The sequence below is a fragment of the Coregonus clupeaformis genome, chromosome 12 (genome assembly GCF_020615455.1).
Source record: "Coregonus clupeaformis isolate EN_2021a chromosome 12, ASM2061545v1, whole genome shotgun sequence".
Lineage (NCBI taxonomy): Eukaryota > Metazoa > Chordata > Actinopteri > Salmoniformes > Salmonidae > Coregonus > Coregonus clupeaformis.
Genome location: NC_059203.1, coordinates 49448879 through 49476099, shown reverse-complemented (window position 1 = coordinate 49476099; position 27221 = coordinate 49448879). Strand labels below are relative to the sequence as shown.

The following is a 27221-nucleotide window of genomic DNA, read 5'->3' as shown; positions in this document are numbered from 1 at the left end:
TTCTGCTTTTCTGATGTATCAAATACTTATGTCATGCAATAAAATGCTAATTAATTACTTAAAAATCATACAATATAATTTTCTGGATTTTTGTTTTAGATTCCGTCTCTCACAGTTTTAGTGTACCTATGATAAAAATAACAGACCTCTACATGCTTTGTAAGTAGGAAAACCTGCAAAATCGGCAGTGTATCAAATACTTGTTCTCCCCACTGTATACCCTTTGTTGGCAATGACACAGGTCAAACGTTTTCTGTAAGTCTTCACAAGGTTTTCACACGCTGTTGCTGGTATTTTGGCCCATTCCTCCATGCAGATCTCCTCTAGAGCAGTGATGTTTTGGGGCTGTCGCTGGGCAACACGGACTTTCAACTCCCTCCAAAGATGTTCTATGGGGTTGAGATCTGGAGACTGGCTAGGCCACTCCAGGATCTTGAAATGCTTCTTACGAAACCACTCCTTCGTTGCCCAGGCGGTGTGTTTGGGATCATTGTCATGCTGAAAGACCCAGCCACGTTTCATCTTCAATGCCCTTGCTGATGGAAGGAGGTTTTCACTCAAAATCTCACGATACATGGCCCCATTCATTCTTTCCTATACACGGATCAGTCGTCCTGGTCCCTTTGCAGAAAAACAGCCCCAAAGCATGATGTTTCCACCCCCATGCTTCACAGTAGGTATGGTGTTCTTTGGATGCAGTTGAGTTTTTACCAAAAAGTTATATTTTGGTTTCATCTGACCATATGACATTCTCCCAATCCTCTTCTGCATCATCCAAATGCACTCTAGCAAACTTCAGACGGGCCTGGACATGTACTGGCTTAAGCAGGGGGACACGTCTGGCACTGCAGGATTTGAGTCCCTGGCAGCATAGTGTGTTACTGATGGTAGGCTTTGTTACTTTGGTCCCAGCTCTCTGCAGGTCATTCACTAGGTCCCCCCGTGTGGTTCTGTGATTTTTGCTCACCGTTCTTGTGATCATTTTGACCCCACGGGGTGAGATCTTGCGTGGAGCCCCAGATCGAGGGGAGATTATCAGTGGTCTTGTATGTCTTCCATTTCCTAATAATTGCTCCACAGTTGATTTCTTCAAACCAAGCTGCTTACCTATTGCAGATTCAGTCTTCCCAGCCTGGTGCAGGTCTACAATTTTGTTTCTGGTGTCCTTTGACAGCTCTTTGGTCTTGGCCATAGTGGAGTTTGGAGTGTGACTGTTTGAGGTTGTGGACAGGTGTCTTTTATACTGATAACAAGTTCAAACAGGTGCCATTAATACAGGTAACAAGTGGAGGACAGAGGAGCCTCTTAAAGAAGAAGCTACAGGTCTGTGAGAACCAGAAATCTTGCTTGTTTGTAGGTGACCAAATACTTATTTTCCACCATAAGTTGCAAATAAATTCATTAATGGATTTTTTTCTTCTCAATTTGTCTGTCATAGTTGACGTGTACCTATGATGAAAATTACAGGCCTCTCTCATCTTTTTAAGTGGGATAACTTGCACAATTGGTGGCTGACTAAATACTTTTTTTCCCCACTGTATGCTTGGGGTCATTGTTCATTTGGAAGACCCATTTGCGACCAAGCTTTAACTTCCTGACTGATGTCTTGAGATGTTACTTCAATATATCCACATAATTTTCCTTCCTCATGATGGCATCTATTTTGTGAAGCGCACCAGTCCCTCCTGCAGCAAAGCACCCCCACAGCATGATGCTGCCACCCACTTGCTTCACGGTTGGGATAGTGTTCTTCGGCTTGCGTCCCCCTTTTTCCTCCAAACATAAAGATGGTCATTTTGGCCAAACAGTTCTATTTTTGTTTCATCAGACCAGAGGACATTTCTCAAAAAACTACGATCTTTGTCCCCATGTGCAGTTGCAAACCGTAGTCTGGCTTTTTTATGGCGGTTTTGGAGCAGTGGCTTCTTCCTTGCTGAGCGGCCTTTCAGGTTATGTCGATATAGGACTCGTTTTAATGTGGATATAGATACTTTTGTACCTGTTTCCTCCAGCATCTACACAAGGTCCTTTGCTGTTGTTCTGGGATTGATGTGCACTTTTCGCACCAAAGTACGTTCATCTCTAGAAGATAGAACGCGTCTCATTCCTGAGCGGTATGACGGCTGCATGGTCCCATGGTGTTTATAGTTGCGTACTATTGTTTGTACAGATGAACGTGGTACCTTCAGGGATTTGGAAATTGCTCCCAATGATGAACCAGACTTGTGGAGGTCTACAAATTTTTTTTCTGAGGTCTTGGCTGATTTATTTTGATTTTCCCATGATGTCAAGCAAAGAGGCACTGAGTTTGAAGGTAGGCCTTGAAATACATCCACAGCTACACCTCCAATTGACTCAAATTATGTAAATTAGCCTGTCAGAAGCTTCTAAAGCCATGACATCATTTTCTGGAATTGTCCAAGCTGTTTAAAGGCACAGTCAACTTAGTGTATGTAAACTTCTGACCCACTGGAATTGTGATACAGTGAATTATAAGTGAAATAATCTGTCTGTAAACAATTGTTGGAAAAATGACTTGTGTCATGCACAAAGTAGATATCCTAATCGACTTGACAAAACTATAATTTGTTAACAAGAAATTTGTGGAGTGGTTGAAAAATGAGTTTTAATGACTCCAACCTAAGTGTATGTAAACTTCCGACTTCAACTGTACATACATATAATATACATATCCTTTTAAAAAATATATTTCCCTTTATTACTTTCCTACCCCACCACCCCTTCCCTAATTGGACTAAATTAGTGAACAACAACGCTTAGGCCTCTACTTCCAGCTTATACATACTATATACATTTTATGGACACAGTCAATTCTACAATAGTTCCATCTTGTTTGTTTTTACTCCTGAACTTCCTTTACCCTCAACCTCTCCGAATATTTTCATGATGTCCATCCAGTTTGCTTCTACATGCCATATCTTTCACAAAAGCTCTCAACCTATAACCTATATGCTTATTATGGACACAGCATGCTTTACATTAGTTTTCTTGTTGATCATTTTCTTGCCTTAGTACCTGACTTGCATATCTTAGACCACCTTTTGCAAAACTTTTAAAACAAATGTCATTAGTTAATACAAAATTCACTGTTTAGTGTTTTGTTCACAGAATATTAACACATTGCTTTCATCAGAAGAGAAATGTGTGCAATTGTGTTCACTGTTTCCGGCAATCAGTAAATAATACTAAATCACCCCATCAGTGCCATACCATGTGCAATATATGGAAAGATCTAGGCAATGGGGAATGTTTAATCGTTATAATATTTACAATATTGTGGACATGCAGAGAATGACGGGTTACTTCTAAGTAATTTTGGATTACTCCTGAGTCATCATCTCCAACATTCCATTATTTGGTGTGAATTGAGGCCTGTACATTCATATCACTTGTGTTCCTCCTTTTTATTCACCTTTCCTTTTTTCTATTGTGGATTATGTTTGTGCGCCAATGGAAAGTCTACAAAACTATGAGCAAACTAGCCTTTATATTGAATACATGGAATTGGATTGTGATGATACTGATGACAGAATCCTGTACACAATGTGCTTATGTTTTTTTTTAATTTTTTATCAGGAATACTTTTTGACGTGTATGAAATTGTTTGGTCATATATACATAAAAGGGAGAGCAATTGCCCATAATTCTGCACATTTTGATAGTTGTACTTCCAATTTTGATCATCATGATTTAGTGACTGCAAAGCAAATGCATTGATCTACTAGGATTTCTGTTTTGTCTGCTTGGACTCAAGAGATAAGTATGGTTGCATTAATGTTTTTGCAGGCAGTCGTGTTCTTTTGATGAATTTATTTGCAATTTTGACGGTATATGTGAATGTATTTATGTTTTGAGAACGTAACTACATTTTGAAAACGCATTTACTGTTTTGCGAAAGCCCACAGAGTTGTGTCTTGTGGACTCCGTTTTGAAAATTGACAACATTGTTCCATAAAATTATTGCAAGCGATTGAGAAAAAAGGTAAATATGAAATACGGAGAGCAGTGTGTAATTTCTTTCTTCTTTTTCTTTCATAAACTGTACCAGTGATCTTCATTGACCATGAGCGGCGGTGTGAACATTAAGAACATGTCCCAGGCCCAACCAGGCTCAGGTCTGGTTTCTGGTATCCCCCTGCCCCGGAGCATGATCCCCCTCTCCAGACTGGATCCCAAACACCAAGGGGGCAGCGGTTTCCCTAACCCCACAGCACAGTTTCAGCTCAGCGCCAAAACACGTCCCTCCTCCTCTTCATTCTCCTCCTCCTCCACCTTTTGCAATGAGCTGCAGAGAGGTGCAGCTTTGAAGAGCCACCTGCTGCAGCCGATGGGTGGTATCTGTTCCCCTTGCCCCCCCTCCAGAGCCTCCTATGCCCCAGAGAGAGGCACAGGCAGCCGGTCAGCCTACAGCAGCCCCCAGGTCCCCAAGAGGCAAGCTCCACCGCCACGCTCCAAGGACACCCTTGACCTCCGCAGCAGCAGCGCACTATCCCAGAAGGCTTTGCGAGAACTTCACGCCAGGAGAAACGCCAACAGGAACTGGGCCTCAGGCGGGGTTTGCCACAGAAGTCTGGATGACAATGGAGATGCGCAGGATGCCTTGTGCAAGCTCTCTGGTGGTGATGTCCACTCAGGCCAAAGTCGGGGCAGATTCTCACACACTAAAGCAGGGAACGGGAACCTGATCACTGCTGTGTTGACGACCACCCATACACGCCAGGAGCGTAGGGAACTAGGAAAGCTCTCCAGCCAAGGCATGGTTGTGTCTGAGAGAGATACGTCCACCAACAAACGCAGAGCATCCCATCTGAGCCAGGGTGGTGGTGGTGGTGATGGCAGTCAGACAGTCAGTGTGCTATGTCGAGGGATTGAGCCAGCCCAAGTCAACATGGCCACTGTGGCACCTTTCACGTTCAGGTGATGGCAGTGTTTCACATTTTTAGACTGATAACATCACCTTTACTCTACTGTACACTCACTGGCAGTATGTCTGGAATACATTCAAGAGAGAAAACATAATCACGATTAGGCTTTTTAATATATTTTATAATGGTGTAGTGAAACAATTTAAGTCTATAAATGTATTTGTTCTGTATATCAATTAGGTGTATTTACCTCACAAAGCTCAATTCTGATTTTGTTTGAATTCAAGTCATATTGTTAGGCTTATTGCCTGTGCATAAAGTTGTATCATTCTGTGAATTGATGGTCATGCTGTGTGTGTAGGTTGCAGGCCCAGGATGTTGATACCTCTTCTCTGGAGGACCTGAGTGACTGCTCCTCTGACTCCATGGAGGTGTGCTGTGATGACCTGGGTGAGTCACATTCATTCACTACATGTCTCGCCCCACTCACATTACAGTATATTATGGTAGGCCAATTGAATTTGAAGGGAAAGTATTCTGCTACACTAGTAGTCCAACCAAGGATAAATGATTCAAGAACAAACTGGTTTTGTATAGTAAATTTGACCTCCATTAAACATCTCTTAGACATCCTTTTTAGCCAATTTATTGAAGATATGTCTGTGGGTCTTACTGCCCCAGTCCTACACCACTGTGATTAAGGCTTAGGTGTTACACAAATCTCCAGACACAGGGTTTGGTACCAAATCTAGTCCTCCTGCTGTAGATGGTTAACTGAGCAGGCTTTCTGGGTATTTTTTATCGTTTTCAGCCACTTATCTGTGTCTAAAGGCTTGGCATCATCCCACAAATCCCCCCTGACATATGTATCTACTCTGATCTGGAGTTCTCATCTGGGCCTTGAAGGCCACATGTATAAAGAAATAGACTTAACTTGGACATGATTTTGCAGCACTGCGAAAATTATACCAGGAATAGTAGAACATATGGTAAGTATTGTACTTAGGTATCCTTAACCCATAAGAGTCTAAGCCCTGTCTAAGCCCGGGTGGGGGGGTTCTACTAAACCATATGGAATTGTTTTAAGCAGGTCATACCAAGGATCATTTTGCTATTTGATTTAGAATTTTAAGACTGCTTGAAGTATCCCAAAAATATTTTGCACAATTATTTGAATAAATATTTTTTTTAGGCCTTACTGCTATTAGCCCATACAAATGCATTGAATAACAGATTCACTACATGGAACAACAGATAGTCCCCCAAAGAAATCTGAAGGAAGTTTGTTCTGAAGTGTCTGTCCTATATTTGAGAGATATAAGAAAGATCAGGAAACATTTTTTACATGTATTTAACCCTTTATTTTTGGCACTAATCAGTCTCCATATATACAGTACTTCCATGCATTTTTTCAACTGGTACCGAGGGACCTTCAGACAAGTCTTATGAGGCCTGTGGGCGTCCTAGAGTGTTCGTGAGAGTCTCACCTTTCCTCAGAGGGATATATTAGGGTGTAGCCCAAACTGTTCGGATGCTACAGACAGAAGTTGGCAGATCGGCTGTCCCAACTTTAGACGAGTCCCAAGACAATTGTGGGGGTCGTAGAGTAACAACATCATGAGAGTCTCATCTTTCCATAGAAGGGTCATAATAGTTTGTACGATTTTGTGAGAAGACTGATTTTCAGGATGTCTCATGGTCTGACAAACACTGCACTAGCTCTGTCACCATTCACCGCAGATGCGGAAGTGCGACATAGACTGATGCGGTGGATTGAGATGCATTCAATGCAAAATAACATACAGTGGGGAAAAAAAGTATTTAGTCAGCCACCAATTGTGCAAGTTCTCCCACTTAAAAAGATGAGAGAGGCCTGTAATTTTCATCATAGGTACACGTCAACTATGACAGACAAAATGAGAAAAAAATATCCAGAAAATCACATTGTAGGATTTTTTATGAATTTATTTGCAAATATGGTGGAAAATAAGTATTTGGTCAATAACAAAAGTTTCTAAATACTTTGTTATATACCCTTTGTTGGCAATGACACAGGTCAAACATTTTCTGTAAGTCTTCACAAGGTTTTCACACACTGTTGCTGGTATTTTGGCCCATTCCTCCATGCAGATCTCCTCTAGAGCAGTGATGTTTTGGGGCTGTCGCTGGGCAACACGGACTTTCAACTCCCTCCAAAGATTTTCTATGGGGGTGAGATCTGGAGACTGGCTAGGCCACTCCAGGACCTTGAAATGCTTCTTACGAAGCCACTCCTTCGTTGCCCGGGCGGTGTGTTTGGGATCATTGTCATGCTGAAAGACCCAGCCACGTTTCATCTTCAATGCCCTTGCTGATGGAAGGAGGTTTTCACTCAAAATCTCACGATACATGGCCCCATTCATTCTTTCCTTTACACGGATCAGTCGTCCTGGTCCCTTTGCAGAAAAACAGCCCCAAAGCATGATGTTTCCACCCCCATGCTTCACAGTAGGTATGGTGTTCTTTGGATGCAACTCAGCATTCTTTGTCCTCCAAACACGACGAGTTGAGTTTTTACCAAAAAGTTATATTTTGGTTTCATCTGACCATATGACATTCTCCCAATCCTCTTCTGGATCATCCAAATGCACTCTAGCAAACTTCAGATGGGCCTGGACATGTACTGGCTTAAGCAGGGGGACACGTCTGGCACTGCAGAATTTGAGTCCCTGGCAGCGTAGTGTGTTACTGATGGTAGGCTTTGTTACTTTGGTCCCAACTCTCTGCAGGTCATTCACTAGGTCCCCCCGTGTGGTTCTGGGATTTTTGCTCACCATTCTTGTGATCATTTTGACCCCATGGGGTGAGATCTTGCGTGGAGCCCCAGATCGAGGGAGATTATCAGTGGTCTTGTATGTCTTCCATTTCCTAATAATTGCTCCCACAGTTGATTTCTTCAAACCAAGCTGCTTACCTATTGCAGATTCAGTCTTACCAGCCTGGTGCAGGTCTACAATTTTGTTTCTGGTGTCCTTTGACAGCTCTTTGGTCTTGGCCATAGTGGAGTTTGGAGTGTGACTGTTTGAGGTTGTGGACAGGTGTATTTTATACTGATAACAAGTTCAAACAGGTGCCATTAATACAGGTAACGAGTGGAGGACAGAGGAGCCTCTTAAAGAAGAAGTTACAGGTCTGTGAGAGCCAGAAATCTTGCTTGTTTGTAGGTGACCAAATACTTATTTTCCACCATAATTTGCAAATAAATTCATAAAAAATCCTACAATGTGATTTTCTGGATTTTTTTTCTCAATTCGTCTGTCATAGTTGACGTGTACCTATGATGAAAATTACAGGCCTCTCTCATCTTTTTAAGTGCGAGAACTTGCACAATTGGTGGCTGACTAAATACTTTTTTCCCCCACTGTATCTCTAGTTTAGATTTGACTGATTTTGATGGGGATATATTTTTTTATGCTGCTTAGATTTCCACGGGGGCGCGTACATCGACCTTAGTGGGTTTAAGGAGAACATTAAACCGTTTCTACAGCCAATCTATTTATCAAATATTTTGCTTGTGATCTGCTTGCTTGCGTTGAATTGGGATTTTACAGGATGCAGGGTGGTGGGATTGTCTCCAACAATGGGGCAGTCGGCATATAAGTGAGGGGGACACAACTATTTTGTCCCACCCAATAATTTTCAATCCACTGATTGCGCCGCTTAGTTCAAAGAACCGCGGTTACACGAGTTACCTTGAACACCCGCGAAATGCAGTTGTGTCTAACAGTGGTTTCTTCCTACAAATTTGGCTCTAACTTTTGAACGGTTAAATTATAACCCCATCCCCTTCTCAGGAATATGTACGTGATTCTGTTTCCCACTACGACGCTCACAGGCAGTGCAGGAGACGTTAGAAGGGACTGTGACAAAGTAATATTTCAAACCAATGCAGATCTACACACACGCACACACACACACACACACACACACACACACATTACCAGATGATCCCAATAACTTTCTGATGTAGTTCAGTCACTAAAAGCCATAAATCCTTCAGACTAACATTTTGGCATATCTAAATTATGTGTTATTTAGTTAATTTATTGAGGTAATGGTAGTAAGACCTAATTCAAACTCTTCATCAAATGTTTTTTTTCCACATTTGTTTCTTATACCCCCAGGTGTCCTAAATAAGAATCAAATAGCTTGATTGTCCATGTTATTACTGTCTTAAAACAATTATGTGTTAAGGAAGTAGATGTCATGAAAATACATCGAAAAATTTGTATTTTATGGACCTAAACTCAAACACTCATGAAAACATGAAAAAGTAATTGTCTATATCAAAGAATGTCATTATGGCCATACAAATGTTTTCATATAAGTTATTGAAAGATTATTTTTTTTGACACAAACAACATCTCAAACCATCTCAGTGGCCTTGTGGTTAAAGTGTCTGCCCTGAGATTGGAAAGTTTGGAGTTTGATCCCCAGTCGAGTTCACAGAAGACAAAAAAAATGGGACATGATGCCTCTGCTTGGCACTCAGCATTAAGAAGATGGATTGGGGGTAAGGTCCTGGTGTACAGTGACTTCAGAATGTCACGTTCGTTGAATGACGGGTCAGACCAAGGCACAGCGTGATATACGTACATGTTTATTAAACCAAATAAACCAACGACAAAACAACAAAATAAACGAAACGTGAAGTCCAAGGTAGCACACACAACATACCTTACACGGAACAAGATCCCACAACCCACTAGTGCCAATAGGCTGCCTAAGTATGGTCCCCAATCAGAGACAACGAGCTACAGCTGCCTCTGATTGGGAACCACACCGGCCAACATAGATCTACACATAATAGATTGAAACATAGAAAACACACAACAAAGAATATACACACCCTGACTCAACATTTAAGCGTCCCCTGAGTCAGGGCGTGACACAGAAAGTACTCATACCCCTTGACTTACTCCAAATGTTGTTGTGTTTCAGCCTGAATTCAAAATGGATTAAAATATATATATATATATATATATATATATCACCCATCTACAAAAATTACCCGATAATGACAAAGTGAAAACATGTTTTTAGAATTTCTTGAAAATTTCTTGAAAATGAAAACATAAATATCTCAGGTATTCAGACCCCTGAATCAATACATGTTAGAATCACCTTTGGCAGCGATACAGCTGTGAGTCTTTCTGGGTAAGTCTCTAAGAGTTTGCACACCTAGATTGTACAATATTTACACATGTTCTTAAAAAAAAATTCAAGCTTTGTCAAGATGGTTGTTAATCATTGCTAGACAGCCATTTTCAAGTTTTGCCATAGATTTCCTGGCTGATTTAAGTCAAAACTGTAACTAGGCCACTCAGGAACAATCAATGTAGTCTTGGTAAGCAACTCTGGTGTATATTTGGCCTTGTGTTATAGGTTATTGTCCTGATGAAAGGTGAATTTGTATCCCAGTGTCTGTTGGAAAGCAGACTGAACCAGGTTTTCCCTCTAGGATTTAGCCTGTGCTTAGCTCTATTCAGTTTACCTTTATCAACAAATTATAATAATAATGATCCTAGTCCTTGCCGATGACATACATACCCATAACATGATGCAGCCACCACCATGCTTAAAAATATGAAGAGTGGTATTCAGCGGTGTTGTATTTCCCCCAAACATAACACTTTGTATTCAGGCGATCAAGTTAATTTCTTTGCCACATTATTTGCAGTTTTCACTCTGTCATTTAGGTTTTTATTGTGGAGTAACTACAATGTTGTTGATCCATTCTTAGTTTTCTCCTATCACAGCCATTCAATTCTGTAACTGTTTTAAAGTCACCATTGGCCTCATGGTGAAATCCCAGAGTGGTTTCCTTCCTCTCCGGCAACTGAGTTAGGAAGGACGCCTGTATCTTTGTAGTTACTGGATGTATTGATACACCATCCAAACTGTAATTAATAACTTTACCATGCTCAAAGAGATATTTAATGTCTGCGTTTCTTATTTTTACCCATCTACCAATAGGTGCCCTTCTTTGCGAGGCATTGGAAAACCTCCCTGGTCTTTGTGGTTGAATCAGTGTTTGAAATTCACTTCTCGACTTGTATGTGTGGAGTACAGAGATGAGGTAGTCATTCAAAAATAATGTTAAACACTATTGGACACAGAGTGAGTCCATGCAACTTATTATGACTTGTTATGCAAATATTTACTCCTGAACGTATTTAGGTTGCCATAACAAAGGGGTTGAATACTTATTGACTCAAGATATTTAAGCTTTTCATTTTGTATTAATTTGTAAAAATGTCTAAAAGCATAATTCCACTTTTTGATATTATGGGGTATTGTGTGTAGGCCAGTGACACAAAATCTAAAATTCAGGCTGTAGCACAACAAAATGTGTAAAAAGTAAAGGGGTGTGAATACTTTCTGAAAGCACTGTACATCATGTTGCTTCACACTACATAAACAGAAGATAGGCTCCTGCCCCTATAGGCCGTTCTGGCTCAGACAGGGATTACTTGTCCAAGGCTACTTACTTAATGGAAGCCTGGGCCATGTTATGGTAAAATAATAATAATAATAATATTTATTGTCCATAGTTACAGACAACAGAAATGTGTCTTTTGCACTCTTCATTTCTCAACCCCCCTGCACACATCACACAGGCGAGTGGAGCACAGGGTCAAACTGCAGCGCAGCGCCCCTGGATGAAGAGCATGTTGTGGGGTTAAGGGCTTTGCTTAAGCACCCAAAAGTAGGGGATTGTTGTTAGGATATGAACCCAGCAGCCCTCCAGTTGCCAGATCAATTCCCCCCCCCCCCTTTTTCCAGCACCCGGCCCAGGATTCAACCAGGCAACCTTTTGGCTATGGGTCCAACTCCTTAGCCGCTGGGCTACCTACCGCCCCAGACAGATTGGTAGAAGATATCAGTTTTTTTGCACATGTTGACAAGATTATAGGGAGTCTTTGAATACCCCTCAGGTACACGTAAAACAACAAACAAAGGGTTGTGTTTTAATCGTCTGTGTTGTATATAAAGTGTAACATTGGGATGTAAACACCTACTTAAATACATTTCAACTCAATATCTGACATACAGTGAGCTCCAAAAGTATTGGGAGAGTGACACAATGTTTTGTTTTGGCTTTATACTCCAGCACTTTGGGTTTGAAATTATATAAATACTCTGAAGTTGAAGTGCAGACTGTCAGCTTTAAATTTGAGGGTGTCGTCATTCATATCGGGTGAACCGTTTAGAAATTACAGCACTTTTTCTACATAATCCCCCCCTTCTCCATTTTAGGGGACCAAAATAATTGGGACAAATTCACTTCTGTGTTTGAAAGTAGTCAAAAGTTTAGAATTTGGTCCCATATTCCTAGAACAAAATGATTACATCATGCTTGTGACTCTACAAACTTGTTGAATGCATTTGCTGTTTTGTTTGTGTTTCAGATTATTTTGTGCCCAATAGAAATTAATGATAAATAATGTATTGTGTCATTTTGGAATCACTTTTATTGTAAATAAGAATAGAATGTTTCTAAACACTTCTACATTAATGTGGATGCTACCATGATTACGGATAGTCCTGAATGAATCGTGAATAATGAGTGAGAAAGTTAGACGCACAAATATCATAGCCCCAGGACATGCTAACTTCTCACCATTACAATAACAGGGAGTTATTGTATCACCAGTACTCAATGGCAGGTTAAAAATCAGGCTAAAACAAGGAGCATAAAACCTATCAAACATGCTCTCCTCTATCCTTGCTTCCAACTCCCAACTGCCTCTCTCCCCCAAACACATATTTGCCTTTATTCAATCAACTCAAATTGGTGGGAGGTGCCAACAATACACAATTAACCAATCCTGATTCTACACACATTCCTCACACATTCAATTAACACACTTAACTGCTGCAGGTGAAATGGTGGGAAAACATACAAACTATGGCAGGATATGAAATACGAATGAAAAGAGTACCCTTTAACAAACACATTTACATTCACACATAAAATGGGGAATGTTCAGTATTTTAGTGAGGATGTGCCATCATCATCATTCGCACACATCCTTCCCCTTCTCGACAAATGCAGAACCTGAAACATAACCATGTCCAATCAGGTAAGACCTTTAGCTTTTTTTTAGACGATGGTAGCGATACACCTCTCCTGAGGCACACTGCTGAAACCCCTGCCATTCTCAACAGCACACATAGTCCCTTGGCAGACCACTCCCTACTCTTGCCTAAACATCAGACTGTTACCATGGTTACTCCATGGATTTTCAGTCTTACTGAAGTCGCCCTAAAAAAGATGCAATAGTCTTTACAAGCCAGAATGTTTAATAATATATTTACACTTACTTTACCGGTTCTACATGCTGTTGGTCCTTTTGGCGGTAGGAGGTGGAGTATCCACAGGAAAGTGTTGTTTACCTAACTTTGCAGCACCGGTAGGTTCTGTCGCTTATATTTTCAATCTTGACGCATTGCACGTGATGCACAATATGTAAACTATAACCGAATGTAACCAAACGTAGTCACTGAAGCACGTTTCCTCGCAATCAGCTGGAAGTGTTTGCCGTTCGGTCTGTGGTTCGGTTAGGCTCAGCCATATTGTGTAAGGGTTTGTCACGTGCGAATTGCATCAGTATTGAAAATAAAAACCGGAAATACAAACTGATATACAGACCAGCATACTGCGGACAACAGGTAAAGTAAGTTGAAATGAAGTTTGTTCAACATTCTGACTTGTAATGGGACTGTTGGGGAATGCTGAGCCTACATGTTAGAGACGAGTGTGTAAGTATTTCACTCTCGGATTCTAAAAGATACAATGACGCCAACCCCAACAGCTCCCCCTCTGCATTCAGTGCCGATTACCTGGGGTTCCCGAGCTGAAGCCTCTCAATAGGCCCTGGGCTGTCTCCCTCTGGAGCCCCTGGAAAGTGTCCCCTTAGTCCCTTGGATGTCCACCAATAAAGCCGTGGCAGCGGCTCTCCCCATGGCTCACTTCAGCATTGGGGATTCCCAAACCACTTCCCCATTTGGGCTCCGGCCACGCCCCACCACCCGGTGAAACGTCCCTCCAATACAGAAACCTCAAAACGCCTCCAGTTTTTCATCCAGTTGCTCACCGTCTGTTGTTCAGCCTGTTCCACGCCATTGTTTAAAACACTGTTCAATAAAACCTTTGTCTCCCTAAAAAGTTAAATCATGGCCTCCCGTGTGGCGCAGCAGTCTAAGGCACTGCATCGCCGGGGGGGGGCTTTACTTGGCTCATCGCGCTCTAGCCTGCAGGCTGACTTCGGTTGTCAGTTGGGCAATGTTTCCTCCGACACATGGGTGCGGCTGGCTTCCGGGTTAAGCGAGCGGGTGTTAAGAAGCACGGTTTGGCGGGTCATATTTCGGAGGATGCATGACTAGACCTTCGCCTCTCCCGAGCCCATTGGGGAGTTGCAGCGATGAAACAAGATCGTAATCACGAAATTGGGGAGAAAAAGGGGTTAAAACATTTAAAAAAGTTAAATCATGGGTCTTCTCGTTGTAGCTAGGGAAATCATCCCATTTCTGACACCATGTGTGACGAAGTTGGCATTTACCTCGTGCACATAAAAAGGTTTCTTTAAGTCAGAAATAGTTTTACTCCAAACATTTTTGAATGTATTGTCAATAAATACACAGACGGGTTCAAATCAGGCTAAGAGCTAAAAGCAAGTATTAAAAGTACAAAAAGGTAAGAGCATAAAATCTAGCAAACAAATGCTCTCCTCTACTCTTCTTCTTCTTCTTCTTCTTCTTCTTCTTCTTCTTCTTACATGATATCATGGCGGTCCGCAAAAAATCGTTTAAGTGCATGCCGCCACCTACTGTGCTGGAATGTACGATCAATCATGATCTGCCCAATTCTGTACTAACAAAAACTAATATAATCTAAACCAAATAAATCCCTAACTTCTACCACACCCTCCCCCCAACAAAACTCCCCTACCCATTAAACTTTATCGATATCATGCTGAAACACTCCACCCTTAGGATTGTTCAGCATGTCAACAAACATTTCAACAGTAACATCTGTTACCCCCCAATATCTCTTTTGCCATCTCCACAATAACCTTCAACCTGGCATTTCTGCTTTCCACAACCTGAGTCGTATTGATAACCTTACCAATAAAAGCTATGAAGTCAACTTTATTCATTAGCAAAGTGTCCTTTGACACCGCACACTCATGCCTCGAAATCATGCCAGAACCATCAGAAGAACTAGCCCCGACAGTAGGTCCACTTCCTACAGGTACATCCTTGTAAGCTCCATTAGTCCGCACTGTAGTTCTACCCATCTGTTTTACAGCCTTTGTATACGATACATCATGACTGATCCTATATCTGAGCCTCTCTAACCGCTCTCTGTACCTGGCATCCACCAAATGCTGCACTGTGTTTTCCCCCACAATTACAGCACTTAACCTCTAAATTGCTTCCACATTCACCGTAATCATGTGCCTCTCCACACTTGGCCATTTTTTCCCCCTTTACACTGAGCAGCTACAGTTGAAGTCAGAAGTTTACATACACCTTAACCAAATACATTTAAACTCAGTTCTTCACAATTCCTGACATTTAATCCTAGTAAAACATTCCCTGTCTTAGGTCATTTAGGATCACCAGTTTATTTTAAGAATGTGAAATGTCAGAATAATAGTAGAGAGAATGATTTATTTCAGCTTTTATTTCTTTCATCACATTCCCAGTGGGTCAGAAGTTAACATACACTCAATTAGTATTTGGTAGCATTGCTTTTAAATTGTTTAACTTGGGTCAAATGTTTCGGGTAGCCTTCCACAAGCTTCCCACAATAGGTTGGGTAAATTTTGGCCCATTCCTCCTGACAGAGCTGGTGTAACTGAGTCAGGTTTGTAGGCCTCCTTGCTCGCACACGCTTTTTCAGTTCTGCCCACAAATTTTCTGCATTGAGGTCAGGGTTTTGTGATGGCCACTCAAATACCTTGACTTTGTTGTCCTTAAGCCATGTTGCCACAACTTTGGAAGTATGCTTGGGGTCATTGTCCATTTGGAAGACCCATTTGCGTCCAAGCTTTAACTTCCTGACTGATGTCTTAAGATGTTGCTTCAATATATCCACATCATTTTCCTTCCTCATGATGCCATCTATTTTGTGAAGTGCACCAGTCCCTCCTGCAGCAAAGCACCCACACAGCATGATGCTGCCACCCCCGTGCTTCACGTTTGGGATGGTGTTCTTCGGCTTGCAAGCCACCACCTTTTTCCTCCAAACATAAAGATGGTCATTATGGCCAAACAGTTCTATTTTTGTTTCATCAGACCAGAGGACATTTCTCCAAAAAGTACGATCTCTGTCCCCATGTGCAGTTGCAAACCGTAGTCTGGCTTTTTTATGACGGTTTTGGAGCAGTGGCTTTTTCCTTGCTGAGTGGCCTTTCAGCTTATGTCGATCTAGGACTCGTTTTACTGTGGATATTGTGATGTCACGAGAGGCTGTGTCCTGGAGGGACGTTACATCCCCCTGAGATGGCTGCAAACCCAGACAGCTATGGCTCCATCTGCTGGTATGGTCGGGAACTCCAACCCTCTGTGGCCAATCTTCCCACGCAGCTGAAACCAATCAGGGGCTGATGGGCTGGAGTTGTTGGGAAGGGAAGAGACACGGTCTGGAGGGTGGGTTGGAGGAAGAAGAGAATTGTGTTATAATTTTGTTTGTTGCCGAAGACCTTTAATAAAAATCCTTGTTTTGGTTGAACCTGGACTCCTTGCACTACTTGGGCAACCCCGCTGGAAGCGGTAGCCTCTCGTGGCATCACAGATGGTGGAGAATACGGGCACGCTCAAGCGTTAATAGTGCATGTCAGAGGAGGATACCGAAGGTTTGATCACCCAGTTTTCCAAGTTGGCCGTAGGCTCCCCGCCGACTGAAATGGAGGACATATTGAAAGCCCTTGTTGCTGGCCAGCAAGCCCAGATGCAAGCAAACGTGGCTCTCTTGGAGGAGCAAAAGAAAGCCAACCTTCTGAAGGCAGAGGAATTGCAGTTGCAGAGACAGAGGGTGGTCCAAAATACCCGCCCAATAAAGGCAAGTGACTTTATATCTAAGATGGGAGCTACCGATGACATTGAGGCATACCTGCATGCATTTGAGGCCACGGCCACTAGGGAAGCCTGGCCCAAGCAACAGTGGGTTGGTCTGTTAGCCCCCCTTTCTAACCGGGGAAGCGCTGAATGCTGTCCGGGACCTGGGCCCTGACCAGGTTACTGACTATGATGCCCTGAAGTCTGAGATCCTCAGCAGATATGGACTCACAAAATTTGGTATGGCCCAGCGCTTTCACAGTTGGACCTTCCAACCAGACCAACCTCCTCGGGCGCAGATGCATGAACTTGTCCGAATCGCAAGGAAATGGCTGGATCCGCAGAGGAATACAGCAGCGGCGGTAGTGGAGGCCGTTGTGGTGGATCGTTACCTACGCGCCCTGCCTTATGAGGCAAAACGGTTCATCAGTCAACAGGCCTTGACCACGGCTGATCTGACCGTGGAAGCTGTGGAAAAGTACCAGGCCACAGCGGAGATGCTGAATGCTTCCCGAAAAGACCCCAGGAGTGCGGCCCCCACCACAAATGGGAAGAACCCGTCCAAAGGACCCCCAAGGTCTCGAACCCAGCCACGTCAGGACTTATCCCGGCTCCAGGGGGAGCCAGAAACCAGGCGGGTCCAAGAAGAGTACACCAGGAGGGGGAAACTCGACAGTGTTACCGGTGTGGGGAGATGGGACATATCTCCTGGCAGTGTGGGAAACCAGCCGATGAACCTATGCCCACTGCGGAGTCCTCCAGCTCAGCACCCACACACCGGGTTGCCTCGCTCTTGGGAGTCGTAGATGGCGGCCCAGATCGACCCCCCACCTGCCCGGTAACTGTGAATCACCATGATGTGGAGGCCTTACTGGATTCTGGTAGCCGGGCCACCCTGGTGCGTAAGGATTTGGTGGGCCCAACGTGTCTGACCCCGGGGAAAGTCCTCCCAGTTTCCTGTGTCCATGGGGACACCAGAGAATACCCCATTACTGAACTTACAATGACCAGCACACGGGGAACCATACACACGACGGCGGGGGTGGTTGATTCCCTCCCCGTCCCTGTCCTAATTGGACGAGACTGCCCAGCCTTTTACCCACTCTGGAGAGAGTCTCAGGAGAGGATAACCCGAGTACCTCGGAAACGGAGAGGCAAGACTCATCCTGGGAAGGCTCCGGTGCAATCCTCCGAGTTACTCACTCCCGCCCGGGCTCTGATAGGGATGGCAGGTGCCCAGACCGACACAGAGACGGAGCTACAGAATCTGGACAAAGAACTGTCTGGTCTGAAGGGGACCGCTGAGAGGTATCGTTTGTTAAAGCAACAGTTAGACATGAAGACAGAAGAGTTAGATATCCTCCAGGCTAAACTCCAACAGAGCTCCTTCCCTAAGCAACAGGAGGAGCTGGAGAGGCTGCGCAGGACCATCGAGGAGTGTGAGGAGACCCTGCGCAGGAGTAAGGAGGTCCAGAAGAAGGCAGAGGAGAAGTACAAGGTGTTGGAGAACAAGATGAAGAATGCGGAGGCAGAGAGAGAGAAGGAACTGAAAGCTGCTCAACAGAAGCTAAACTCTGCTAAAACCAAGGCTGATGCGTTCAGTAAGAAACTCAAGGAGAGACAACAGGAGGCTGAGTCCCTGGTCCTAGAGGTGGAGGAGTTGAAGAGAGAGCAGGCTGGCAAGCACCACGGCAATGCGGACGCCCTCTCCCGGCGTGATGCCTTCTTCGCTGCCTTTACCCCGACGAGGACGTCGGTCCCGAGGAGGGGGATGTGTGATGTCACGAGAGGCTGTGTCCTGGAGGGACGTTACATCCCCCTGAGATGGCTGCAAACCCAGACAGCTATGGCTCCATCTGCTGGTATGGTCGGGAACTCCAACCCTCTGTGGCCAATCTTCCCACGCAGCTGAAACCAATCAGGGGCTGATGGGCTGGAGTTGTTGGGAAGGGAAGAGACACGGTCTGGAGGGTGGGTTGGAGGAAGAAGAGAATTGTGTTATAATTTTGTTTGTTGCCGAAGACCTTTAATAAAAATCCTTGTTTTGGTTGAACCTGGACTCCTTGCACTACTTGGGCAACCCCGCTGGAAGCGGTAGCCTCTCGTGGCATCACAATATAGATACTTTTCTACCTGTTTCCTCCAGCATCTTCACAAGGTCCTTTGCTGTTGTTCTGGGATTGATTTGCACTTTTCGCACCAAAGTCCGTTCATCTCTAGGAGACAGAACGCGTCTCCTTCCTGAGCGGTATGACAGCTGCGTGGTTCCATGGTGTTTATACTTGCGTACTATTGTTTGTACTGATTTTTGATTTTCCCATGATGTCAAGCAAAGAGGCACTTAGTTTGAAGGTAGGCTTTAAAATACATCCACAGGTACACCTCCAATTGACTCAAATTATGTCAATTAGCCTATCAGAAGATTCTAAAGCCATGACATCATTTTCTGGAATTTTCCAAGCTGTTTAAAGGCACAGTCAACTTAGTGTATGTAAACTTCTGACCCACTGAAATTGTGATACAGTGTATTATAAGTGAAATAATCTGTCTGTAAACAATTCTTGGAAAAAGTACTTGTGTAATGGACAAAGTAGATGTCCTAACCGACTTGCCAAAACTATAGTTTTTAACAAGAAATGTGTGGCGTGGTTGAAAAATGACTTTTAATGACTCCAACCTAAGTGTATGTAAACTTCTGACTTCAACTGTACATGTCCCATTCTTTGGCATTTAAAACACCACAGTGCATATGGGACAAATTCTCTAACACTGAAACTAAGGAATCGTATCTGTACTTTTCCCAGCAAGACTTTCTCAAAACCTCAGCATCACTGATAAGCTTTCACGTCTTTGACCCTCTTTCCTACTGATCAACCTTTTGGCCTAAAATCACTGTCTCCCTTCACATTTTCTTTAAAATAATCTGTGGACCTAGATATTGGGACCCCAGTGATGAATCCCCTCAATCTAGCATAAGCACCAGGGACATGGCTTTTAATCTTTTTCCCATTAAGCTTTTCCATTTTCAAAATCTTCTCTTGCTAAGCCTGGCTACCACACAATATTAACAATCTACCATTACCAATGAACCGAGCTAATTTGACTTCACCTAACTCTTTCTCTACGGCATTAGTTAGTCGGATAGTGTGTAAATGACACATTATTACTCTTGCTTCCTACCTTGGCCCTCTTTATGCTTTCTTTACTAGACGCTCCACTGCTTTCTGTGTCATGATCTCTCTTCTTCCTATGTCTTTCCACTACCGACCATTCCTGTCCTTGACTCTCATCTAAAAACTGTAGGTTGCTAATGTGTGCAGACGAAGATCAGAGTGAAGAAGGTCAGTGGTGCAATTGTGGTGGAGATCATGTTTTAACAGAAGACATAGGATGTTCTTTATTCATATTTGTTTTGGTAGTCTGTACTACTTGCACACCATTTCTTACATCCAACCCTCTCTCCCCCATTTAGCTTTATTCCTTGTCTTTTCTTTCCTTCGACAACAACTTTCTGTGTTTCCTTGTTTACTAACTGTACATGTCATTCGATCGAGTGTCTGAATCCACCGTTTGCATTGGTTGTTTGGTGGTGGTACAGGAAACAGCAAACGGGGCTGTGATTCGATGATGTCAGCGTCAGTCAAGGTAGCTAGTCCCGCCTCCCTCTCTCCTCTGTCCTTGCTTCGAACTCCCCACTGACCCATCTTCTTCTTCAAGGTTTATTGGCAGACCACACCCAAAAAGGTGCATTGCTGCCACCTACTGTGCGGGATGAAAACAAAAAATGCCCCAAAAATGGGAACATTGTGGGGGTGGAGAATATATAGCCATACAGACTACCAAAACAAATATGAATAAAACACTTCCTATTTCTTCTGTTAAAACATTATCTCCACCACAATTGCAGCACAATTGCAGCACTGACCTTCTTTACATTTACATTTTACATTTTAGTCATTTAGCAGACGCTCTTATCCAGAGCGACTTACAGTTAGTGAGTGCATACATTTTTCATACTGATCTTCGTCTGCACACATTAGCAACCTACAGTTTATAGATTGTAGTATTTTGGGTACATTCTGGTCAGGCAACGAGCAACAACCACACCTGGTGCTCTCTTCCTAAGGTAGTTAACCCTCAATTACCATCGACACCCCGTAGATGACTCCCTTAACAGGCGCCCTGCTCCGAAATTCAAAACACGACACATTGGATGTCAAGATTCTTGTGATTCCCACTGCACTCTCTCTCTGTTCCTCAGAAATACAATTAATCAGAACAAGCCCACTTCTGGTCACTCAAATTGACTCCACTTTTCCCAGCACCCGTTCCACCTTCCTTGAGACCTCATACGGATCTCCCAGATATTCATCCTCATCCAAAAAATGCATCCGAACAAGAAACAAATTCTTGTCTGTATTACGCTTATCATCCACTTCAATTTCAGACAATTTCCTTTTTGTTCCATTCCTCAAAGCTACTGTTTTCCATTCATCTTCTCTAACCTTACTCGACGTGCTTCTTGTTTCTAACTCAACAACAGTAGCGGTTCATGGGTAAAATCACAACACATAGGTCCCCCCACCCCCACCTATGGCTTGTGATAATTGCGTTGTTTGCTCTATAACCTGTTAATTCACATGCCTTGCGACCGTGATATATAGGCCTATAGGCAGAGACAATAAGAAGACACAGTGGCAGAATAAATTCAACCACACCTTTGTTTTATCTCAAAACCGGATAGCAACCTCTGTCCAGTGAAGTCCACAAAGCACATTGCATGTACAGTAACAGACAGTTACATGACCTACAGCATGGTCAAGCAAGTTAATGTTTCCGACATTTTCGGACCACTAAACAACTATTGATTTAGAACCACAGAGAGTTACCACAAGTCGCAAAGAAAAAGGAGCTGCCTCCACTATTCCAGCACCATTTCAACAACATCAAATCACCTCTGCTTAGTCTAATACAGTAACAACTAAAATATACCAAAAACTCACCCTACTTGTCCAATGCCATCCTCCTCTCTTTCATGTTGACGAAACGGTCTATCACTCTGTCATACAGTACACGCTTTTATTTTTTGTTGTCCTAGGCTACCTGGCTAAAATGCTTGCTCGCTAGCCTAACTTCCATTCATGGGCAACGTTAGCTAGTTAACATTAGCCTTCTACATCTAGCTACATATTGAACTTCCATCCTCTCAGGCCAGGGGCACAAGCATATATGAATGAATGGTTGGATTAGAATCGTCGTTATAATCATTGGCCAGTACGGAGAATTAAGTAAAACTACAAGTCCAAATCCCTATATCCATACATGACTAATTTAGGAAAGTGGCAATTAGCTAGCTAACCACCGGAGGACAACAACACAACGAGATGCAACAATTCAAGTTTTTCTGTCAATGATGTATGCTCTCAATGGGATTTGATAGGAGTGACGCCAAAATCCAAACTGGCTTCCCTTGACACTTTTTTTTGGTGCGCCAGGACCATTCACAGTTCAGCTCGCTCAGTTTAGCTCAACGCTGATTGGCAATTTTTTAATACTTTTTTTAATCAAGGGAGGCCAAGTGCTCGCTGGCTTTCCTTGCCAATGCTACGGGCGGCAACAATATCATACTCATTTGAACCAGACAGCATCAGATAGATGGTGTACACGTAGAGAGACAGAGGGGCACTGTTTCGCTCGCTCGGATGCTTTCTCCTGTGAGATACATTCAGCCTCTTGCGAATTGAAGGAAAATTATGAAACACAGAGAGAAGAAAGATATATTATTTTGTATTTAAAAAAATAATATTTGTAATTTTTTTGGGAAGCCTGGCATCCCTTGGCCTCCATGAATACATGCCACTGCTCAACAAAATCAATTTCTGCCATCGCCAACTTCCCAACGGGGCAGTCCAGCCCCCACTGACCATCTATCACAAACACATATACGCCTGTATTCAATCAACTCAAATTGGTGGGGCCTACAATACACAATTAGCTAATCCTAATTCTACAAACAATCCTCACACATTCAATTGACACACTTAAATCCTGCAGGTGAAATAATGGAAAAACATGCAAACTATTACAGGATATGAAATATGACTGAAAACGGGGCCCTTTAACAAACACTAAACACATTTCCATTCACACACAAAATAGGGAATGTTCAGTCTTTTAGTGAGGATGTTCCATCATTCTGACAGACCCACCGCCAAAATTTGTTCTAATGTTCAAATTATGACTACGCCACTGCTCCAACATATGTTGTTTTTCAATCTTAAATTCCACTATGTTTAGAATCAATCCTTGCCTGTAATCATGTTTTGACAGATGATTCAACCATGATTAGCTACTGATAAGTTGCATCAATTCAAATCTGGTATTGGAACAAAAAGAGGTCAATACACGTCTTCTAAAATAGACAAGTATTTTAATTAATGCAAAACACTTCAATGGTAAATATGATGTTCGTATATACGGGTCCACTGAAATACCACGCAGAGCAGACAGAGAACTGGTCCATTGTTATAAGTTATTATTTAAATACTCTGACAGAGATAGGCCAGCAGGGAGCAGGAACTATCAGAGTAGAGACTGAGCGTGGTTTAGACTTACTCAGCCTATCGTTGGCGCACAGGCTGGTCCCAGCCCCTTGGCGCTTCACTGTTGCCAGGTGTTTAGTTGTTTTGCAACTTGTCCAGAGAGTCAGCAACCTCAGACATCTTTGTAGCAGAACACATGTCCTTGAGCGTTCTAACAAAGAGGCAGTGTTTGTGTCTGTGTGAGACACAAGCCTTATCTCAGCCTACCCCCTAATAGTTCCCCACATTAATCACAGCTTGTTATGTTGAACAGTCTATATCAGTACAGCACAAACCTATTATGTTTAATCATTAATGCTTTCTTATTAAGCTAACAGCACATCTAAAATATAAGATAATAATTTCCCACACTACTTTATATTACGATCTGATTGGCTAAAATGGGGTTCCAAGCCATTGACAATTTCCTGGTATCTGCACTGTCAGAAGTAGCCTAGTCACTCACTGAAGTAGTGCCAGTTTTCAAAATATCAATACTCCAACTCCAAGCCCTGACCAAAACATAAAACATGGCAGACAATTTATCTCGCCTCAGATCCATAACCAGTAGTAACCACAAACTTTCATGAAGGTTATCTTGAAATTAAAAGACTAATCTAACATTCCTGCACACCAATAACATTGTTGCCGAGGAGGACTTGCTAGCTAGTTTCAGGATTTATGTCATCTCAGCTGTTACTAATAAAACAGGTCAGCTAGCTTATGCAAAGTTCTAGTTCACAAAGATGATAGCTAGCTATCTAGCTAGATGCAGCTAGACTCGGGAGTTGATGGCTACATGAGCCAGCTGGTTAGCTATGATTACACAAGGGCAACAATAACTCATGACTAGTTCATTTTCAGACACATTTGTTCAAGTCATAGCTACTTTATCCACTGACCAGCCAATTTATGAGGATAGCTGAGTGAAATGTAGCTGAAAGCAGGCGGTCATACGAGAAACATGGGAGTATTTGACAGCACCAGCGCCACTTGGCTCATGACTGCAACACATTTTGTAACACAGACGGACCATAGTATGCATGTCACTCACCTTAAGATGCTGCAAAAAAGACATCTCTGCATAAACACATTTCGGTTTATTTGGTTGTTGTTGTTTTTTTTTTTTTACTTCGTAGCAAGTAGGCTGCTGCCTGGCCAGTGAACCAGAACACTTGCTAGCTAATGTTAAGTGAGCCAACCAATCTTCAATCAGCAAGCACAACACATACAGTTGAAGTCGGACGTTTACATGCACTTAGGTTGAAGTCATAAAAAATCGTTTTTCAAATACTCCACAAATTTCTTATTAACAAACTCTATTTTTTGGAAAGTCGGTTAGGACATCTACTTTGTGCATGACACAAGTACTTTTTCCAACAATTATTTACAGACAGATTATTTCACTTACAATTCACTGTATCACAATTCCAGTGGGTCAGAAGTTTACATACACTTAGTTGACTGTGCCTTTAAACAGCTTGGAAAATTCCAGAAAATGATGTCATGGCTTTATAAGCTTCTGATAGGCTAATTGACATCATTTGGGTCAATTGAAGGTGTACCTGTGGATGTATTTCAAGGCCTACCTTCAAACTCAGTGCCTCTTTAAATAAAAGAAATCAGCCAAGACCTCAGAAAAAAATTTGTAGACCTCCACAAGTCTGGTTCATCATTGGGAGCAATTTTCAAATGCCTGAAGGTACCACGTTCATCTGTACAAACAATAGTACGCAAGTATAAACACCATGGGACCACGCAGCCATCATACCGCTCAGGAAGGTGACGCGTTCTGTCTCCTAGAGATGAACATACTTTGGTGCGAAAAGTGCAAATCAATCCTACAACAACAGCAAAGGACCTTGTGAAGATGCTGGAGGAAACAGGTACAAAAGTATCTATATCCACAGTAAAACGAGTCCTATATCGACATAACCTGAAAGGCCGCTCAGCAAGGAAGAAGCCACTGCTCCAAAACCGCCATAAAAAAGCCAGACTACGGTTTGCAACTGCACATGGGGACAAAGATCGTACTTTTTGGGGAAATGTCCTCTGGTCTGATTAAACAAAAATAGAACTGTTTGCCCATAATGACCATCATTATGTTTGGAGGAAAAAGGGGATGCTTGCAAGCCGAAGAACACCATCCCAACCGTGAAGCAAGGGGGTGGCAGCATCATACTGTGGGGGTGCTTTGCTGCAGGAGGGACTGGTGCACTTCACAGAATAGATGGCATCATGAGGAAGGAAAATGATGTGGATATATTGAAGCAACATCTCAAGACATCAGTCAGGAAGTTAAAGCTTGGTCGCAAATGGGTCTTCCAAATTGACAGTGACCCAAAGCATACTTCCAAAGTTGTCCCAAAATGGCTTAAGGACAACAAAGTCAAGGTATTGGAGTGGCCATCACAAAGCCCTGACCTCAATCCTATAGAAAATGTGTGAGGCAGAACTGAAAAAGTGTGTGCGAGCAAGGAGGCCTACAAACCTGACTCAGTTACACCAGCTCTGTCAGTAGGAATGGGCCAAAATTCACCCAACTTATTGTGGGAAGCTTTTGGAAGGCTACCGAAACGTTTGACCCAAGTTAAACAATTTAAAGGAAATCCTACCAAATACTAATTGAGTGTATGTAAACTTCTGACCCACTGGGAATGTGATGAAAGAAATAAAAGCTGAAATAAATCATTCTCTCTACTATTATTCTGACATTTCACATTCTTAAAATAAAGTGGTGATCCTAACTGACAGGGAATTTTTACTAGGATTATATGTCAGGAATTGTGAAAAACTGAATTTAAATATATTTGGCCAAGGTGTATGTAAACTTCCGACTTCAACTCTATTGCTGACAATTTGCCGTGCTACAGTGGCTGGCTAGCCACATAGGTGTAGCAGTCGTTGCATTACTATCTACAGTGCCTTCAGAAGGTATTCACACCTCTTGACTTTTTTCTACATTTTGTTGTGTTACAGCCTGAACTTAAAATTGATTACATTGAGATATTGAGTCACTGGCCTACACCTATTGGTTTATCACTTTGAATGGTGTATCAATACACCCAGTCACTTCAAAGATACAGGCGTCAATCCTAACCTAGTTGCCGGAGAGGATGGTGGTGGCTTCATCATGTTATGGGTATGTTTGTCATCGACAAGGACTAAGGAGTAAAAATATATGGAATAAACCTAAGCACAGGCAAAATCCTAGAGGAAAACCTGGTTCAGTCTGCTTTCCAACAGACACTGGGAGACAAATTCACCTTTCAGCATGACAATAACCTATAACACAAGGCCAAATATACACTGGAGTTGCTTACCAAGAAAACATTGAACGTTCCTTTGTGGCCTAGTTACAGTTTTGACTTAATTCGGATTGAAAATCTATGGCAAGACTTGAAAATGACTGTGTAGCAATGATCAACAACCAACTTGACAGAGCTTGAAGAATTCTAAAAATAATAATGTGCAAATATTGCACAATCCAGGTGTGCAAAACTCTTAGAGACTCACAGCTGTTACAGGAAGGGGTCGCAGTTCCAGAGTGATCCACTAGATGGCATCCTCCGCCAACCTTTGGCACCTCCTCCCTCACAGTCTGGACTAATCATTAACTTATTGGTGTCACCTGTGTCTACCTGTT

General features: G+C 42.6%; 1 protein-coding gene across 3 annotated transcripts in view; it reads left to right on the top strand.

Moving 5' to 3' along the window:
- The first annotated feature begins 4072 nt into the window (after positions 1-4072).
- Positions 4073-27221, top strand: part of LOC121578355 (neuron navigator 1) — a 128963-nt gene continuing 105814 nt past the window's right edge. For all 3 annotated transcript variants that reach the window (XM_045223910.1, XM_045223909.1, XM_045223908.1), the window contains exons 1-2: positions 4073-4938; positions 5248-5336. In XM_045223910.1, coding sequence (XP_045079845.1) covers positions 4085-4938; positions 5248-5336 — 943 coding nt within the window. In that variant the 5' untranslated portion in view covers positions 4073-4084. The remainder of the gene's footprint in view (positions 4939-5247; positions 5337-27221) is intronic.